Below are 18,433 nucleotides of genomic sequence, written 5' to 3' on the forward strand. Positions count from 1 at the left end.
TGACTTATGTCAGTTTCCTCTGTTGATTGATGTCCTTATGGGAAGTGTTTTTCTTGGGTTGGGGGCAGAAGTTTGACCCAAGGGTAGGATTGGACTACATCATTTTGTTGGCCAGGGTGGTACTGTCTGCCTACTGGGATGCATATCTGAGCAAATTAACTGCTGCACAGATGGGGTCCATAGTTGAGCGGAAGGGTTCCCCATAGACCGGTTCAGTGGCTCAGGAAAGTATAGACTGAGTTTAAGAGGGAATAGAAAAGGAACGGCCTCTGCAGTAGAGGGCTATTGTCCCTGCACTAACACCTAAGCAGGGAAGCACCTCAAGGTGATGCTTAGTCCTCCCTGGCTTTTGGCTGGAGGGAGTTGTTTGCGTTCGACATGGCCCTCTCTGCAGGGTCATCCTCAAACATTTTGCCTTCACCACACCTATTTTTCTGAATTAATTGTTTTTGGCATGAGCACTTCGCACTTTACCACTGCTAACCAGTGCTAAAGTGTTTGTGCTCACTCACTAAAACATGATAAAATTAGCTTACACCTATTTGGCATATTTAATTTACTTATAAGTCCCTAGTACAGTGGTGTACCATATACCCAGGGCTGCTAAATTAAATGCTACTTTTGTACCTGAAGCATTCATTGTGCCACACACTTAAGCAACTCTTCAAACCTGTCCGAGGTCTGCCATTGCAGCCTCCATGCAGTTTAAAACTGCCAATTTGACTTGGAAAGTAACCCTCTTGCCAAGCCTAAAACTCACTTTTTATTACATATACCCCTCCCCTTATGTAGAACCTAGAGTACACATAGGGCAGGGTGCATTGTAATTAAAACGTTGATGTATTTCTAAGTTTTACATGGCTTGGTAGTGAAAAACTCACAAATTCGTTTTTCACTACTGTGAGGACTATCTCTCCCATAGAGTACTTATTACATTTAATAAGTGCTAACGTCTGATTAGGAGCAGGTAGGAAAGCCACGGTTGGTGTTTGAGGGATTGTAATTTGAAATCCCCTTCAATGGAAAAGTCATATTTCAAGTCACAATTCTGAAAATGCCACTTTTAGACAGTTGGAATTTTCTTGTCCTAACCATTTGGTGCCTGCAGCATGTTTCTGGGTCACATGACTAGGTATAGTTTGCAGTTGACCTTTGTGTATTACCCCAGACAGCATCACAGTAAAAGGTCTAGGTGGTGACAAGATGGCTTAATTGGGGGTGGGCGGAGCTGTTACCTACCACACTTACACTTCAAAGGAACTGGCTCCGCTCACACACAAAGACTTTACACTAGCCATTTGTGCCCCGGGACAGACTGGGACCAGGGAAGGGAGGCAGGAAATTCCAGACATCTCTGTAGGGGGAACTCCAGAAGTTTCTTCCACTTCAAAGTGGGCACTAGGTATATATAGTACACCCTCAGACCTACTGTTCAAATCATTTTTTGGCCTTAGGAAAACTTACAAGAAGGACCAATCTGCTGCTCCGCTGCAAGAAGAACTGCTCTGCTGCCCTGGTGCTCTACTGCCCTGCTTCTCTGCAGCCTTTTTGCCCGAATAAGAAGGGGTGGATCTACACTTTAACCCTGGGCCACCAGCATGACCCATGGGTTAGTTGAATGGCATCCTGATCAGAGTTTTTGGGACAGAAAAAGCTCCACCCATCTTTAACCCTCCACCTGCCTGCTGCCAGTCCTAACAACCCAAGTACTGCCTTGCCAGTCCTGGACCCTTAGAAGTGGGGTTAAAGGTACTCTGCCAGCCCAGTTTTGGTCTCTAACAGAACCACCACAGCATGCACCAACCCGACGCAACCATCACAGCTCCTCATCAGAACCGGCCCAACACGATGCAGCTTGCATAAAACCCCTCACAGCTCTTCATTGGAACTGACGCAGTTCAACACAACTCAACACGAGCCTTGCATCGCATCCTTTGCAGATCCTCATTGGAACCAACGCAACATGATGCAATTCGACGTAGGACCCCGCACCACTAAAGGAACTAAGGTACAGTTCTCAGCAGGCCCAACTGGTCCCTATATCTGGCTGGCGCTCCATAGTGGTTTGCCTAAACATGTGACTTTCTCCTGGTCTGGTGCTACCAGATAACTACAGTTGCCGCTCTGTACTTTTAAGTACTATTTTCACCTAAATCTTTAAAATGGCATAGCTCTGGTTCTACTGATTGGAGTTCTGTTGTTTTGGTGACTCATAATTTAATACATTTTATCTAAAATTGTTGTGAGATGCTTCTTGCCTTGTGTTCTCACTTTATTTCAGTTTGAGATCTGCAAAAATACTTTATACATTACCTCTAAGTTAAGCCTGGCTGCTTTTGTGCCAAGCTACAACAGGGTTAAGCACAGGTTAATTTGGTGACTTTAGTAGTTCAACATGACGAGAATTGTGGCTATAGCCTGAGAAACACTCACACCCTCCTCAGCCAGAAATTACATTTTTCATACACTGCCTGTTAGACCTGGCATCGTTTGACATGGGTTTCCCCTGACTTTCTGCCTTCTGACATCCTGTTTTGACTCTGTGCTGAATTTAATTTTTGCTGGGTTAAGAATTCTGTCAACCTTTTCACTGCTGCCCAGTGCTAAAGTGCACATGCTTTGTGTCTAAAATGTACAGCATTTGGTTTCTCTTCACGATGTGCCCAGGGTCAGTATATCAAATGGTACTGGCTGGCCTTCAGCACTGATTGCGCCACTCACTTGAATAGTCCTTCAAACATGTCTCAGGCCTGCCACTTCAGAGCAGGTGTGTGTATTTTTAAACTGCCATTTCGATCTGGCAAGTTCACTTACTGATTATTGTGGCCAGGTTTATATCGCCTGGACTCAAGCATGCATGCTATTTTGATATACTTCATATAATAATAACTTAAAATGTTTGCAATTTCAATTCAGCAATATTTATTTTCATACTCTTTCTCTGCATCATAATCTTATCATCATCATCATTGTATATTACAATTACATACAAATAACAGTTGCAAAACAATCACAATTTTTTTGACATTCGTTAAATGAAATTTTCATAATTCTTCGCCCTTCGCCCAATGCATTTTGGGACGGGCAATCCCTTCCTCAGGGGAAAAACCTAATAATGAAACACAATATGAGCTTTCCATGTTCAAATTAGGCATTATGCACAGCAATTTAGAACAGTCAATTCAGGGAAAACCCATGCACCAACTTCCCGTGTTTTATGTGCTCTCACACTTTACACCAGATGTAGTTTCTACCAGAACTATGGTTGTGTTTAAAAAAAGAAACAATCCACTTTGTCACAGTCAAATCACGTGATGTCCATTCCAAAACTATTACTCTGCTAAACCTCCACCACACCCAATGTGTAGTGTATATTTCCAACACGAAAATGAATTCACACTCACCTAATTTTCTGTTTGTTTTTTTGCAAAGTAACACATTTAACCAATATGCGTGCTATGCTTGCCATATGCCTGCCTAGCATGTGCTGAAACGTATTATTGTGGCCAAACAGCAAATTAGGTGTGCAAAATCTCCTCTATTTTACTTAGTATTCATTCCTGGAAGATCTAAACATCAAATTGGATAAATACGGCAAAGAGTTACTTGAGACAAAATCGAGGAAATTCAAACATGATACCATAGACTACAAACTGAATGAGGCATATACGTGGGCTGAAGTATATGCCCAAAAATGATTTAACAGAAGGACTACCAATGCATCCTCTGAAGAGAGTGTAGCCTCCGACAAAGACATAGACACAGCTAAGGTACCTTTGAAAACCACATTAAGAACAGGTAGTGGAACTCCCAATTTGTATGATATAAAATGATGATGATAAGATTATGATGCAGTGAAGCGTATGAAAATAAATATTGCTGAATTGAAATTGCAAACATTTTAAGGTATTATTATATGAAGTATATCGAAATAGCAGAGCATGCTTGAGTCCAGGCGATATAAACAAGGCCACAATAATACGTTTCAGCACATGCTAGGCAGGCATATGGCAAGCATAGCAAGCATATAGGTTAAATTTGTTAAAATAAACAGAAAATTAGGTGTTCAAAATCTCGCCTATTTTACTTAAGTTCACCTACTTGCCAGGTTCAAAGCTTCCCTTTTGTTGCATATAAGTCACCCCTAAAGTAGGCCCTATGTAGCCAGATGGGCAGCGTGCAGAGTATTTAAAAGGTAGGACATGTACTTTTGAGTTTCACAATTCCTGGTAGTGAAAAAGTGCTACATTTGTTTTTCACTACCGCAAGGCCATTCTCTCCCATAGGTTAGCTCTGGAGTTGCTTGTAACACCTTACACGTGTAACTTCCAACTGGGAAAAGATAGGAAGAGCACTTTTGGTGTCTCTAGACTCACAATTTAAAAACACATCTTTTAGGGAAGTTTGTTTTTAAATTGCAGGTCTGAAAATGCCACTTTTAGAATGTTGGCATCGTCAGAGACGGTTGCTCCACCCGCCGTGTGTCTCTCCCTGAGTGTGCCCGGTGCCCCTCGCTACCTCCACCTGCCCTCCGCCGCCCCTGAGGCCGTGACTCCTGCTTCCCCAGCTTCTCCTACGTTCTTTGTGCCAGCTCATCGTTTCATTCCCTCCCCTGTGTGGTGCCCCTGACTTGGTGCCTTTTGTCCTTGTGTACTTTGCCTTTTCTCCGCTTGTCCCGTTTTTCCGCTTTCCTTCGCTCTCTCTGCCAGCTCGTCGTTCATTCCCTCCCCTGTGTGGTGCCCCTGACTTGGTAACGAAAAAAATATCTGGGGGTCAAGAGAAACTACAAAATCACTGTGAACACATTAACAGGAATGCTGTCTTATGAACTAATAAATGTGACTATGTGTTATACTGCACTTAAATACTCAATTTTGAAAAAAGTGCCCATCAGCTCCCATCCGATACCGCCCTACATCATTTGGGCTCTCCTTACCCAGGAGAAGGTGCAGTATATCTATCAATGTAGTGTTGATAGAAAAACAACTACAGAAAAACTGGAGTGTTAAGTTGGAAAATTATTCATTACGGGTAGCTGATTTTACAGTGCCAAACATAAATGTGTGAAAAGGGTGCTATGTTAAAATTAGGTAATTATTGAGTGGAAAAAAGTTTTTTATTAAGTACCCTCAATATTCCTAACATTAAAACGTGGAAGAACAAGCAGATTTGACATAATATCTGCTAGTCAGTAGGGTCAACATGTTTCAGCAATTGTGACGCTAAATATGTCACTGCTTTCTTCAGGACCTTGATGTTTTATGGCTACTGTATGAAAGAAAGGAAAAATATCACCTGTATATTTTTCATTTGTTCACTCTTCTCCCCTATGAACAGTGAAAGAACAAACAGCACACACAATTACAAATGAGAGCACAGTAGTTTCGTAGAGAGGCATATACATTTTGTTTAGCCATGCATATTTTGACACTTAACTGTGCCGGGATGGTTAATAAATCACCATTTTCTCAAAACTAATTTGCAGCCTCCTTACCTATTTTTGGGGGAGGAATCGCATCACCCCACCTGGCTGATGCTCAGGTATGAGGAGCACGGCACTAGTAAAAACACAAAACAAAACATTGAAACCCACACCAGCAGGTCACGTCGCTATCACGCTTTCAGTCCATCTCAATCTAAGTGCTTTCTTAGTTTAGCCAATTTTTCAATGAGGCAAGTTCGTCAGTTTGTAGTTAGTCTCTGATTTTGTCGACTCATTTTGCAGCAAAGCGACAATTTCAAGTTTGACTCAACTACTTGAAAAAACGATGTAATCTATTCCAACGAACATATGTTATTTATCGCTTTATATGACAAACAGTTCGTATATGGTCTTATCTACGTTCAGATTCATAAACTAAGAATATGCGAATGTTTGCACATCATGAAAGCGCATATATGTGAAAATCACATAGATACTCGATTCTAATACCTTACGCGCTTTTGATTAAATAAGTATGTCAGGGCACCAGTTAATCTCGCTTTGAGCACCGCTTAGTCCAAAACGCCCCCCCGGCTCTTACCTTCCTGTCGGTACACCGGGCGTCCCTCTAAGCAAACTGGGGGGGCGCCGGTGTATTCTCTGAGTGCCATTTTGAACATTCGTCAAATCACGCGATGTTGACGGCACATGACGCGGAAAACTACAAACCGAAATCAGCATCATGGGTATTGTAGTTTTACAGATAGATCCATTGGATTTTTACAAGTCATGTGACGAATTCATCAAATGGCCTAAAAAAACTACAAAAACGAGGGCGAAATTATGGGAACTGTAGTTTTATTCAAATCTTGTTTATTTTTGCACCGAGATTTTACTTGCAAAATACACTTTATCGTGATTGCCAATGAGCGCCTTTGGAATATTAATGCGCATTACTGATAACTATTGTTAACATCATATCTACGAATCACTTATGTTTATAGGTGCAAATTAGACAGGTTTGAGTGTCAGTACCTCATATTAGTTATATTGCCTGAGGGTTTACAATGACAACCATGGAATATCCTCATTTAGACCCGTTTTATCGCAATTTAAGCGATAGACCCACTTTTGTTCTCGTCTAAAGAGGTAATTTGATATGTCAGCCACATGCTCTGACATTACTGGTTGTTCTAATACAGTCCACTGGAACTCATTGGGACCATGACCCTTTTCTAGAAAATGTGCCGTTAGTCTTGTTGCTTGTCTCTGACAGCGTATGGTACTTTTATGTTCTGATATCCTTAATTTAATACGTCTGGTCGTCATACCGACGTAGCGTAGTTGGCACGGGCAAGTAATCAGGTATATAAGATTTTCGCCTGACTTGGTGCCTTTTGTCCTTGTGTACTTTGCCTTTTCTCCGCTTGTCCCGTTTTCCGCTTTCCCGCTCCCCGATCCCTGCTGCTGCTCCCCTGCGGCCCACCCCCCTTTCTTCTCTGTAGCCCCAGCCCTCCCATTCGCCACCCCGCGCCCGCCTCCCAGCTGCTCCTCCCTCCCACTGACCATTTAGGGTGCCTCCACGCGACGGGGAGCGGTGACCTGACCTGACATCGTCAGACGGTCGCTCCACCCGCCGCGTGTCTCTCCCTGAGTGTGCCCGGTGCCCCTCGCTACCTCCGTCTGCCCGCCGCCGCCCCTGAGGCCGTGACTCCTGCTTCCCCGGCTTCTCCTACGTTCTCTGTGCCAGCTCGTTGTTTCATTCCCTCCCCTGTGTGGTGCCCCTGACTTGGTGCCTTTTGTCCTTGTGTACTTTGCCTTTTCTCCGCTTGTCCCGTTTTCTGCTTTCCCGCTCCCCGATCCCTGCCGCTGCTCGCCTGCGGCCCCGCCCCCCTTTCTTCTCTGTAGCCCCTGCCATCCCATTCGCCACCCCGCGCCCGCCTCCCAGCTGCTCCTCCCTCGCCCCTCCCCCCCACTCTCCATTTATGGCAGAGTCCACGCGTACGCGCCGATTGTGCGCCAAGGCGCGCCAAAGGCAAGCCTGTCTGCACCCGTCCGCGACTGGACCGCGCCCAGCGCCAGGATCCCTGGCCCCCGCAGCTGCCAGCCCACCCGCCGGACTTACGACGCCACCACCCTCAATGCACTCAACACCGGCCGGATCCCCCAGGACGCACCCACGGACCCTTCACCTGCCAATCCTGCAAGTTCTCCTGCACGCGAACCTGCACCGCACCCGCCAAGCCGAGCACCAGCAGCAACCACCTGAAGTGAATCCTGCTCAACACCCGCTCCGTCCACAGACACACCATCGAACTCTGGAACCTCCTCGACTCCACATCTCCAGACGTCGCCTTCCTCACGGAAACATGGATGAACGCCTCCTCAGTGCCCGACATCGCCATCGCCATCCCGGACGGATACAAGATCATCCGGAGGGACCGCGTCAACCAGACCGGAGGAGGCATCGCCATCGTCCACAAGAACACCATCCGCATCACGACCAACTCCGACGACACCCTCACAACCGCCGAACATCTTCACTTCCAGATACACACCGACCCCAAGACCACTCTCAGAGGCACCCTCATCTACAGACCCCCAGGACCCCGCACACAATTCAGCGAAGACTTTGCCGACTTCATCAGCCCGCACGCCTTCCCCTCCGCGGACTACATCCTCCTATGAGACCTCAACTTCCACCTGGAGAACAACAACGACCGCAACACCACCACCCTGCTGGACAACCTCGCCAACCTCGGACTCAAGCAACGGGTGACCACCCCCACCCACTACGCCGGCCACACGCTTGACCCCGTCTTCTCCTCCAGCAAGGACATCTCCTTCAGCCACACCACCGGAATCCACTGGACAGACCACAGCTGCGTCCACTTCAGCTTCAGTAGGACCACCACTTACCACCACCCGCAACAGGTTCCGCGCAGAAGCTGGAACAAGAACACCACCGACCAACTCACCTCATCCCTGAGCCAGAACCCTCCGGCCAGCTCAACGAACCCCAACCAAGCCGCCGACAACCTCACAAGATGGATCACCAACTGCGCAGACGACCTCGCTCCACTGAAGACCCCTCCCGTCAGACCCGGCAGCAAGAAAGCATCCTGGTTCACCGACGAACTCAAGAGCTCCAAGAAGAACTGCCGGGCCCTCGAGAAAGCCTGGCGCAGAGACCCGACGCCACCCGAAGACACCACCAGCTGATCCACACCACCAAGAAAACCACATTCAAGGAATGACTGGACAACAACGCCCACAACAGCAAGGAACTCTTCAACATCGTCAAAGAGCTCTCGAACCCCAGCGCCGGAAACAACAACATCACTCCCTCGTGAGACCTCTGCAACTCGCTCGCCTCGTTCTTCCACAGCAAGATCGCAGACATACACAACAGTTTCAGCACACAGCCGACGCACCCTACAACCGTTCCAACGCCCCCCACCACCACCCTCCGCGCCTGGACCCCGGTCAACACTGAAGACACCATCCGTACGATGAACACCATCCACTCCGGATCACCAACCGACCCCTGCCCTCACCACGTCTTCAACAAGGCCGACTCCGTCATCGCACCCCATCTCCGGGACATCATCAACACCTCCTTCGACACCGCCACCTTCCCAGAGAGCTGGAAGCACGCCAAACTCAGCGCCCTACTGAAGAAACCATCAGCGGACCCCACCGACCTCAAAAACTACCGCCCCCATCTCGCTCCTTCCTTTTCCTGCCAAAGTCATTGAGAAGACCGTCAACAGGTAGCTGGCCGCCTTCCTCGAGACGAATGGATCCCTCGACCACTCGCAGTCCGGCTTTTGGGCCAACCACAGCACCGAGACCGCCCTCATCTCAGCCACCGACGACATCCGAGCCCTGCTCGACAACGGGGAAACAGCGGCCCTCATCCTCCTGGACCTCTCCGCAGCATTCGACACTGTCTGCCACCGCACCCTAGTGCAGCGCCTGAACAACATCGGAATCCAGGAGAAGGCACTGGAGTGGATCATCTCCTTCCTCGCCGGAAGAACACAGAGAGTCCGCCTCCCCCTGTTCAGATCCGAGGCCACCGAAGTCATCTGCGGCGTACCGCAAGGGTCATCACTCAGCCCCACGCTGTTCAACATCTACATGAGACCCCTCGCGGCCATCGCACGCCAACACAACCTCAACATCCTCTCCTGCGCCGACAACACCCAACTGATCCTCTCCCTCACCAATGACCCCGCAACCGCCAGAACCAACCTACACGAAGGGATGAAAGACGTAGCCGAGTGGATGATGAATAGCCGCCTGAAACTGAACTCAGATAAGACGGAAGTCCTCATCCTGGGATCATCACCCTCCGCCTGGGACGAATCCTGGTGGCCCCCTGCCCTGGGCAGCGCACCCAAACCAACGGACCACGCACGCAACCTGGGCTTCATCCTGGACTCCTCCCTCTCAATGACCAGACAAGTCAACGCCGTCTCCTCGTCATGCTTCAACGTCCTACGCATGCTACGCAAGATCTTCCAGTGGATCCCCATCGAAACCAGGAAGACGGTCACCCAGGCCCTCGTCACCAGCCGACTGGACTACGGCAACTCCCTCTATGCCGGAACCACAGCCAAACTCCAGAAAAGACTCCAGCGCATTCAGAACGCCTCAGCACGACTCATCATGGACATCCCCCGACACAGCCACATCACCGGACACCTGAGAGACCTGCACTGGCTCCCCGTCAGCAAGAGAATCACGTTCCGACTCCTCACCCACGCACACAAAGCTCTCCACAACCAAGGCCCCAGATACCTCAATGACCGCCTGACCTTCTACACTCCCACCCGCCAGCTACGATCGACCAGCCACGCCCTCGTCGTCGTTCCCCGCATCCGAAGAGCCACAACGGGAGGAAGATCCTTCTCCTACCTGGCTGCCAAGACGTGGAACTCCCTCCCCATCCACCTTCGCCTGACCCAGGACCACCTCTCCTTCAGGAAGCAACTCAAGACCTGGCTGTTCGAACAGTAGAGGACCCTCCCCCCCCAAGCGCCTTGAGACCCTCCGGGTGAGTAGCACGCTATACAAATGCTTGATTGATTGATTGATTGATCTTATTTTAACCATTCTGTGCCTCTGCCTGTCTCTGGAATACAAGTCTTGGTTGGATGAAAGCTGTGTTTTGAGCATTCCCTCTAGACAGTCACAAACAAAGGGAGCTGATGTGTGCCCAGAATATCCTGGTGGCTCATCACGAGGCTGATGGGTCTTCCAGAGCTAGAGTGAGAGGGACGTGCTGACATTTGCACCTGAATAGGGCTGTGCCAGTCCCTACACAAAGAGTTTCATACTCCCCTGCAGTGTGTCTGGAGCCAGGGCAGGGAAGGGCAGTTTTTGTGCACTACAAAGACCTTTTTTTGAAGTCTTCCTACTTCAAACGCTGAAATGGGTATAAGTACTGGGCCTCTGACACCATATACTCAGAACACTTCTGGAACTGAGGAAATTCTACCAAGAAGGAAAGCTGTTGTGCTGCCAGGAGGGACTGCCACTTTGCTGCTTACTTTGCTGTGTTGGCCTGCTGCCGGGCTGCTTCTTGCCTGGGAGTGAGCGGACTGGACTTGACTCTCTACACCCTGTATCTCTAAAGGTTCTCCAAGGAGTTGGTGGGCTTGCCTCCTGTTTCTGAACTCTCAAGGATATCAAAGACTTCACCTGCATCTTGCTACCAGCACCATGGCCCCTCAGCTGTGAGTCCTGCTCTGCCAAATGGTGCTGAATCCAGTCCTGGGCCCTTGAAAGTGAGTGTTTGGTGCTGCAATCCTAGAAACCAACACATCAACACCGAAGCATTGTTCGAAACGTGCGCATTTCCCTGTGATATCACCGCACCGCCGCTGCCTGTGCTGAAGTCGTGGACACTACTCAGAGAATGAGCGAGTCAACGACCTCGACTTACAACACTGCCCCAACATTGCCAGCGCAGTGCCTCTGGATTACCTCTGCTGCATGAGCCTTGGACACTGTATCACTGATGTCTGCGACACACCGACCCCCAACTGCGACACATTCCTGGTCCTGCACTGATTCACGACAACACATCGCCTAAAATTAGCAGTTTGACATTGACACCTTGAAACCGATGCATGGCACTCTTGACATCGACTCATTAATGACGTTGCCCGACTCTGGAACCAATGCATCACCTTTGACAGCGATGCATCCCCTCAGTTTTTCAATGCATCGCCCTCTAACTTCAACATATCCAAGGGACTACCATCAGGTCTGCGCAACTCCTGTGTCCGGCCCGTGCTCAATCCCGGTTAGAGTGAACTTTTGGACTTGACCCGATCAGGCATGACCAGGCAGCCCCAGTTGGAGCTATTGACTTCTAAATACTTTACACATTGCCTCTTTAGTTTAGCCTGACTGCTCTGTGCCAAGCTGCCAGAGGGTGAGCACAGGAAAACGTTTAGTGTGTACTACACTTACCCTGACTAGGATTGTGGTGGTAACATTCATGGCCCTGAGCCGGAAGAAGCCTGGGGACTTCTCATTAAACTTACCATTCTTCTGTTCAGGATGGGACTGGGATTACTTCTACTGGAAACTGTTTTGTGGGCTTTTAGAGAACATCTTTTGGTTTTCCCTCTTGGTGGGAACTCTGTTGAGCTTTCTTGGGGTCCACCCATGTATCTTATTTGACACTTTGTACTAACCCAGAGGTAAGCCTCCTTTGCAAGCTCTCTGGACACAGTAAGCTTTGAACCCATCAAGTGTTGGAAAAGCTTTGCAAAGCTATTATTGAACATGTGCGGTGTCAGGAATAGATTGCACAACCCATCATAGTCACTAACCTTGCTGTCGTTCACCCAACCACCTAGTGCATTATTGAAGTAATCTATGAAATCCACCAGACTTGTTAGACAGTTTGTAGCTGTCCCTAAACCTCAAGCACTATTTCTCTGGGGAAATACCAAACTTAACAACAAGGATTTCTTTCATGGGGGCATACATCATCCGGCCAGCTGTATCTAGGACCATTAGAGCATCCTTCCCACAGAATTGCATATCTTTTCAGAAGCTAGACCCCAATCCTGCTCTGCGACTCTGTGCATGCACAAAGCTACCTCATTGGCCTTCAAACCACATGTCAATGCCATCCCCCAACACAACACTAGGCACTAAGGGCTAGATGTATCAAGCCGTTTCCGAATCGCAAACGGTCTTTTTGCATGTTTTGACATGTAACAAAAATTCGCAAAATTAGGATTCGCAAAAAATTGCGATTCCTTATTTTGCTTAAGCATTTAAGGAATCGCAATTTTGCGATTCCTTAAATGCTATGCATGTTGCATTTTGGAATTGCGAATTTAGGTTAAGAAATCGCAAATTACCACCAAGTTGTAGTTGGTAGTAATTTGCAAAATCTTTTAAAAATGCACAATTTGGCATTTGTGAAGGTGGCATGTGACGCACATACATGCCCATAGGGCATGTATGTGCGCCATATGCACACACATGTAAATTTCAGGGGTGCAGCAGGGTGTCCTTGAGACACCCCTGCACCCTTGAAATTATTCTCAATTTGCGATTAGCAAATTGCGAATCGCAAATTGAGAATTATTTCACAATCATTCCTATAGGCCTCCTGGCCCATAGGAATGAATGGGAAATGATTCCTTAATTGCAAATTCGCAAATTGCGAATTCGCAAATAAGGAAGAATAAGAAATCGCTAAAAAATAGCGAATTTCTACATACATTCCATTTTGCGATTTCTAAATAGCGATTCCTTAAAAATCGCTATTTAGAAATCGCAAAAGGGTATGTTGATACATCTACCCCTAGGTCTTTGGGGATGGGAATCCTTTTACCTCCTGTAGGTACCTCTCTGTTATTGTCACCATCTTCACTGGACTCTATGATGCCATGATGTTCAGGGGCAGTTCTTTCTGGTTCATCTCTTGAGCGAGTTCAGCTGGGTAGGCCACAGGCAGCTTCCAAATGACGAATTCAGTGTGTAGGACTGGCTCTCTGCAAGGTCTGACGGTAGTCAAAATGTTGGCTTAAATGGGTTTAAGCTGAAGTTAGAGCAAGCTTCTCCAAAGAGTAGCTTGTGAGCTACTGGTAGCTCTTCAGCTGCCTGTGAGTAGCTCTCTTATGTGCAGTCCAACCTACTAAGTTAGATTCTTTTACATGGATGAATTAACATATGTATACCAACATTGGTATGTATTACCCATGTAGAGACATTCCGAGTTGATAAACCTTGTTTGCATTACTGCTAGCAACTCTGCTTGATGCACTAAAGTGAACACTGCTTACAATCCTACATGAGGTGTCCACTAATGTAATCTTGTGTTATGTGGCCACTATACAGAATGAATATTAGTAGTTGAGCATGATTTTCATTGAATATAAGTAGATCTCATTACAGAAAAGGTTGGAGACTCCTGAGTTACAGGCATCCTTCCAGTGCTTCTTGGCACACAGATTCAGCAATCATATTGTCAAGGGCAGAGATTATCACTTTCTCAAGAAAAGTCCCTATCAAAAGTGGGGTTCAAGGGCTTCACATGTCAGTTCCACATGTGAGCTTGGCATAAGAAAAATAATCTTCCGGATTTCAATTTAATTGGGTAGTGTCTGAGCATTCTAAGGAAGATAATTCTTAGGATGGATTACCATGAGGCCATTTGCTGTTGGATGACATGCACCATGTCCTCCTTTCCTTGCCTCAAGGAAGGCTCGTAGATAATGCACCAATGGGAGGGATATGTGGTGTCACCATCTCTGAGTAGGTCCCACACTTCTACACCATCCTTTCATCCTTCCATTCTATGTAAAAGTTTGGTGGTCAATTCTTACAAGGCCCTGGTTCAATTGGTTAAGGGCAGTCGTGGAAGGTAATATACCACCATACCATTAGTGTTAGTCCTGCCTCCACTACTCTCTTGTAACTAACAAATGAGTGATGACATTTTAGCAGAGAAAGCCGCAGAGAAGGGGGACCCCACATCGATACAAGGCAGGTAGACGGGGAAAATACAAGTCAGGGCAGAAGGAGGAAACCTGCCTGTTATATTAGGAACGGCCTCAATAGAGGTCCAAATATATACGTACTCGCCTCGAACCACAAAGAAATTTCTAGGACAACTGCTTAGAAAAGTAGACATATATATACTTTTTATTATTTTTTCAAAACAATGAGTTTTCAGATCATAGATTTCATTAAAGTTGCTTAGTTACTGAAAGAACATGGTAAAAAATATATAATAACACACAATCAATACAAGAATGAATTCTATTCTCACCATGGCCCACACAAACCACACTCTATTCTCAACAAACATACACAAGCATACTTCTCACAAGCCAAGCCGTTACAACAAATACTTTCATATGTCACTCCGCAGCAATGTTATGAGCAACGATCAATTGGGAACAGTTGAAATATTCTCCTAGATCATTCAGTTGGTCATCTGATGGTATAAACGCCAACGCACGTTTCGGGCTACACCTTCATCAGGGCGGGAGTCGAAAGGGGGCACAGGGTGGGGGGAACGTCTCTTCTCTAAAAATGTTTCGGGAAACCGACTCAACGTGGGACCGGGCTTCTCTTGAGGAGGATCGCGCTGGTGGAGGGAGAGTTTACAATATGAAACCAGGCAGGCTCCGTGTCATAACTCTATTTCAGCAGTGTTTTAAACGTTTTTAAAAAACCCTTTAAAGGTTCCAGCACTCTTAATGGAGTATTCTTCCTTCGGGTAGCTAGATGGAAATACCCGGAGGTCCGTGGGTCGATTCCAATAAGGATTCTGCTCTTCCCCCGCGTGGGAGACGCTCGAATTACCCGGGCTGTCGCCGAAGAGAAAGTCTGCTGACTGCATCTGCCACATTTAAAATCGAGCCTCAGACAGGTATCCTGGGTATAGTCCTTCAACACCAGAATAAGCTGTGATTTACCTTGGATATTCCATCATCGCTCTTGCGGGAAATGTCTTGCCCCTTTCTGCTGTTGCCTCAGTTACCCTGAGTGCTCGGTACTCTTTTAAAAACTATCTTTCTCAATCCCAGAATATTTACACGGTGATGGGATTACCTAAAATCCTACACAGCTAACAGTACAAATAAGGATTATCTTTTTGGCAAGGGCGACCATTGGATATCTTTGGATGGGTGTTGCATCTCGTTTCTTGCAGCGTAGGTATCCCAAATAAAGTACCAACAAATGTATTTGGGAAGGAGGGAAGTAGATCCAACTTTTAACTAAAGTGGCTCATAAGGCGCACACTTTTCATCTTGGTTTCCTTCTTCCATGAGCTCAGAGCAAAGAACGCATAAGGAGGAGAAGAAAGAAGGTGCAGGAGCTGTGTATGTGGCTGCTTGTCAAAGGTACAGGGGAGGAAACATATTCGAAACTCCAAAAATTGAGAGCATTCCTAAATAATATTCATAAGGAAATGTTTGATATTACCATCCAGGCTAATCTATGCCTGGCAAATCAGTATGCATTGCTCCTGGTCACCAGTGCCCGGTAGCCAACCAGTAGGGGCTGGTGTCAGGGCAGAGTGGTGGGGTGGGTCGCCTGCTGCTTTGCCACTCTTCTGCTCCTTTCTGGCAAGAGTCCACTGAAGGCGCAGACTCCCAGATCCCTCTGCGGCCAATCCAGATGCTGCTCTATTGCATAAGAGCAGCGTCAGAATTGGCCGGAGTGCCCTGGATTTGTGCTCCCAGAGAGACTGGGAGCCAGTGTCTGCTCTCTCCAACCCGGCAATATGCCGCTCGGGTTGGAGACATCTCAGGGGGCATGCCGGACCTAAGAAGTCTGGCCAAACTGACATGAGTACTGACAGCAGTGCGCACCACTGCTCCTGCAGCCTGTCACCAATTAGGCCCCGCCCCCAAGACTCTGCGAAATAAAACCTATAATAAACACATTTTATTTTCGTTTTATTTTTGAAAGTTTTGAGGCTGCTGATGGGGGGGGGGGGGGGGGGAAGGACAGTGGTGGGCGACGCTCTTCCGCCATAGTAAAGGAGCCGCTGATGTAGCCAATTGTGAATTGTTTTTCTTTCAGGTCAAAGACGCACTAACATGATTACACAAAACAGATATAGGTACATTATAACAGGTAATAGTTCATTCAGTGCCTACTCTGTTTTCATTTACTGTATTTTATCTTGAGTTCAGCCATCTTGAATATGTGTCATAATCAAGCTATCGCATTATAAATGTTTTGTCACATACAAACCAGTAACTTCAAAAGCAAACAAACAACGGTAATATAAACCATTTGGATGGGCAGATGAAACTTTTTTCCACTTGAAAATACATCAGTACAATGTATTGGAACATCAAAAAAAAATAGCCATTTACTATGTGATGGTTACTTTAACCGAAAAAAAGTTATTACTACTACAAATAGCCATTTTAAGTACACCGTGATGTCTATTTCTTGTAGTTCGGACTCTGAATCAGAGGAAGATGAAATTACCGAGGAAGAAATGGACAAGTTAAAAGAAGCAGTGGAAGAGAAGAAGAAATTGATTGCAACAATAAGAAACAAGCCGTGGAAGATGAAGCAGAAACTGGAAGTTCTCAAGTATGTCAATAACACGAAAGACTGTTCAAGAATTTTGCCTTTAGATATGGTATTTCTGACTAAAAATACACCTTGCCTTCTCATTCTTTAGTACAGTAGATCACTGCTAAAAGCAAACATCTAGGGCCAGATTTACTAAGGGCTTGCATTGCCCATGCACCACTGGGATGTAATAAGCCCCTCAAAGCCACATTGCATGGCTCTGTGTGGTTTAGTAAATGCAAATTAACACAAGGAAAGGCAGCGCATTTCACTGCCTTGCGTTACCTTGCAGCAGGGAGATGTTCCATGAGTGGAGTGTGGGTCTTTCCACTCATCCAACCATGAATGTTGGTGCATACCCACAATTAGAAAAAGTAACCTGGCAATGGGTCAGAATGGTACTCCTCCCAGACCCAGGTGTATCTAGGAGAAATGTTTTTATTTCTCCTTGTTTCTTCCTTTCTCAATGCATGATGCATTTCGCATCACACTTATAAAAAGGATAATTCCTTTAAGGATTGTTTTTGTGCAGGAAAGTTTCCCTCCCTGCACAAAAACAATCCTGCTCGTAACGCAGGCACCCGCGCACCATGGTGGAAGGGTTTCTGCATTGGCACTAAGCAGCAGAAATCCAACGTGTCTTTGTAAACATGGAGCATTTCTAATGTCTTCCTTTCATGCAACCCAGTGCAGAAGGTTGACTGGCTGTATTGCATTGGGTGAAATGTTTGCATATCTGCCTCTTAGCCTTGGTGCAAGCTTGTAAAAGAAAATGCTGATCTTTATTGGGATCATCTGAGCATTGTCTTGGGGTTTGTGTCTTAATGGCTAGGTGAGATATTAGAGGACTTGGCAAATGGATGTTAGTTGGTGTAATTATTTTCATGAGTTAAACACTGAAAACAATATAGTTCCAAATATATACTTTTGGTATGTAGCTTCACAATCCACTGTGTATGCTTTTTATACAAAAATGTCCTAAACATATTCAGCAACTCTTTTACCTGTTGAGCAGTGACCAGCAGCGGCTGCTCCTCCGCAATGGCGAAGGAGCGTCGCCCCACTGGCTCAGAGCCAGCAGCTGAAAATAAAACTATATTTTATTATTGTTTGATTTTTCAGCTGTAGGCTAAGACAGCATGTGTAGGGAGGGACAGAGCCGGGCCATGGGACGGAGGGATACTGAAGTGGGTCTAAGCAGCATGTCTGTTTGGCTGGCCGTCTTAGTTAGGTTTCTCCAACCCAGCTGTATTGCACAGCCGGGTTGGAGAAACAGCACAGACACCCTGTGCCTGAGCGAGTGTTAAACCAGCCCGTTTAGGCCAATCACTGCGCTGGTCTCATCCTATTGGTAATAGTATGAGAGCAGTGCAGGGATTGCACAGGGAATCTCTGATGCTGTCCCAGGGTCTGCTGGGACCAGGAGGC

The 18,433-nt window shown here is 46.7% G+C and overlaps 1 protein-coding gene across 1 annotated transcript in view; it reads left to right on the forward strand.

Annotated features, from left to right (window-relative positions):
• Positions 1–18,433, forward strand: part of TMC1 (transmembrane channel like 1) — a 654,455-nt gene that overhangs the window by 14,346 nt on the left and 621,676 nt on the right. The window contains exon 2 of the mRNA XM_078677802.1: positions 16,883–17,023. Coding sequence (XP_078533928.1) covers positions 16,883–17,023 — 141 coding nt within the window. The remainder of the gene's footprint in view (positions 1–16,882; positions 17,024–18,433) is intronic.

The sequence above is a fragment of the Lissotriton helveticus genome, chromosome 2_1 (assembly GCF_964261635.1).
Source record: "Lissotriton helveticus chromosome 2_1, aLisHel1.1, whole genome shotgun sequence".
NCBI lineage: Eukaryota > Metazoa > Chordata > Amphibia > Caudata > Salamandridae > Lissotriton > Lissotriton helveticus.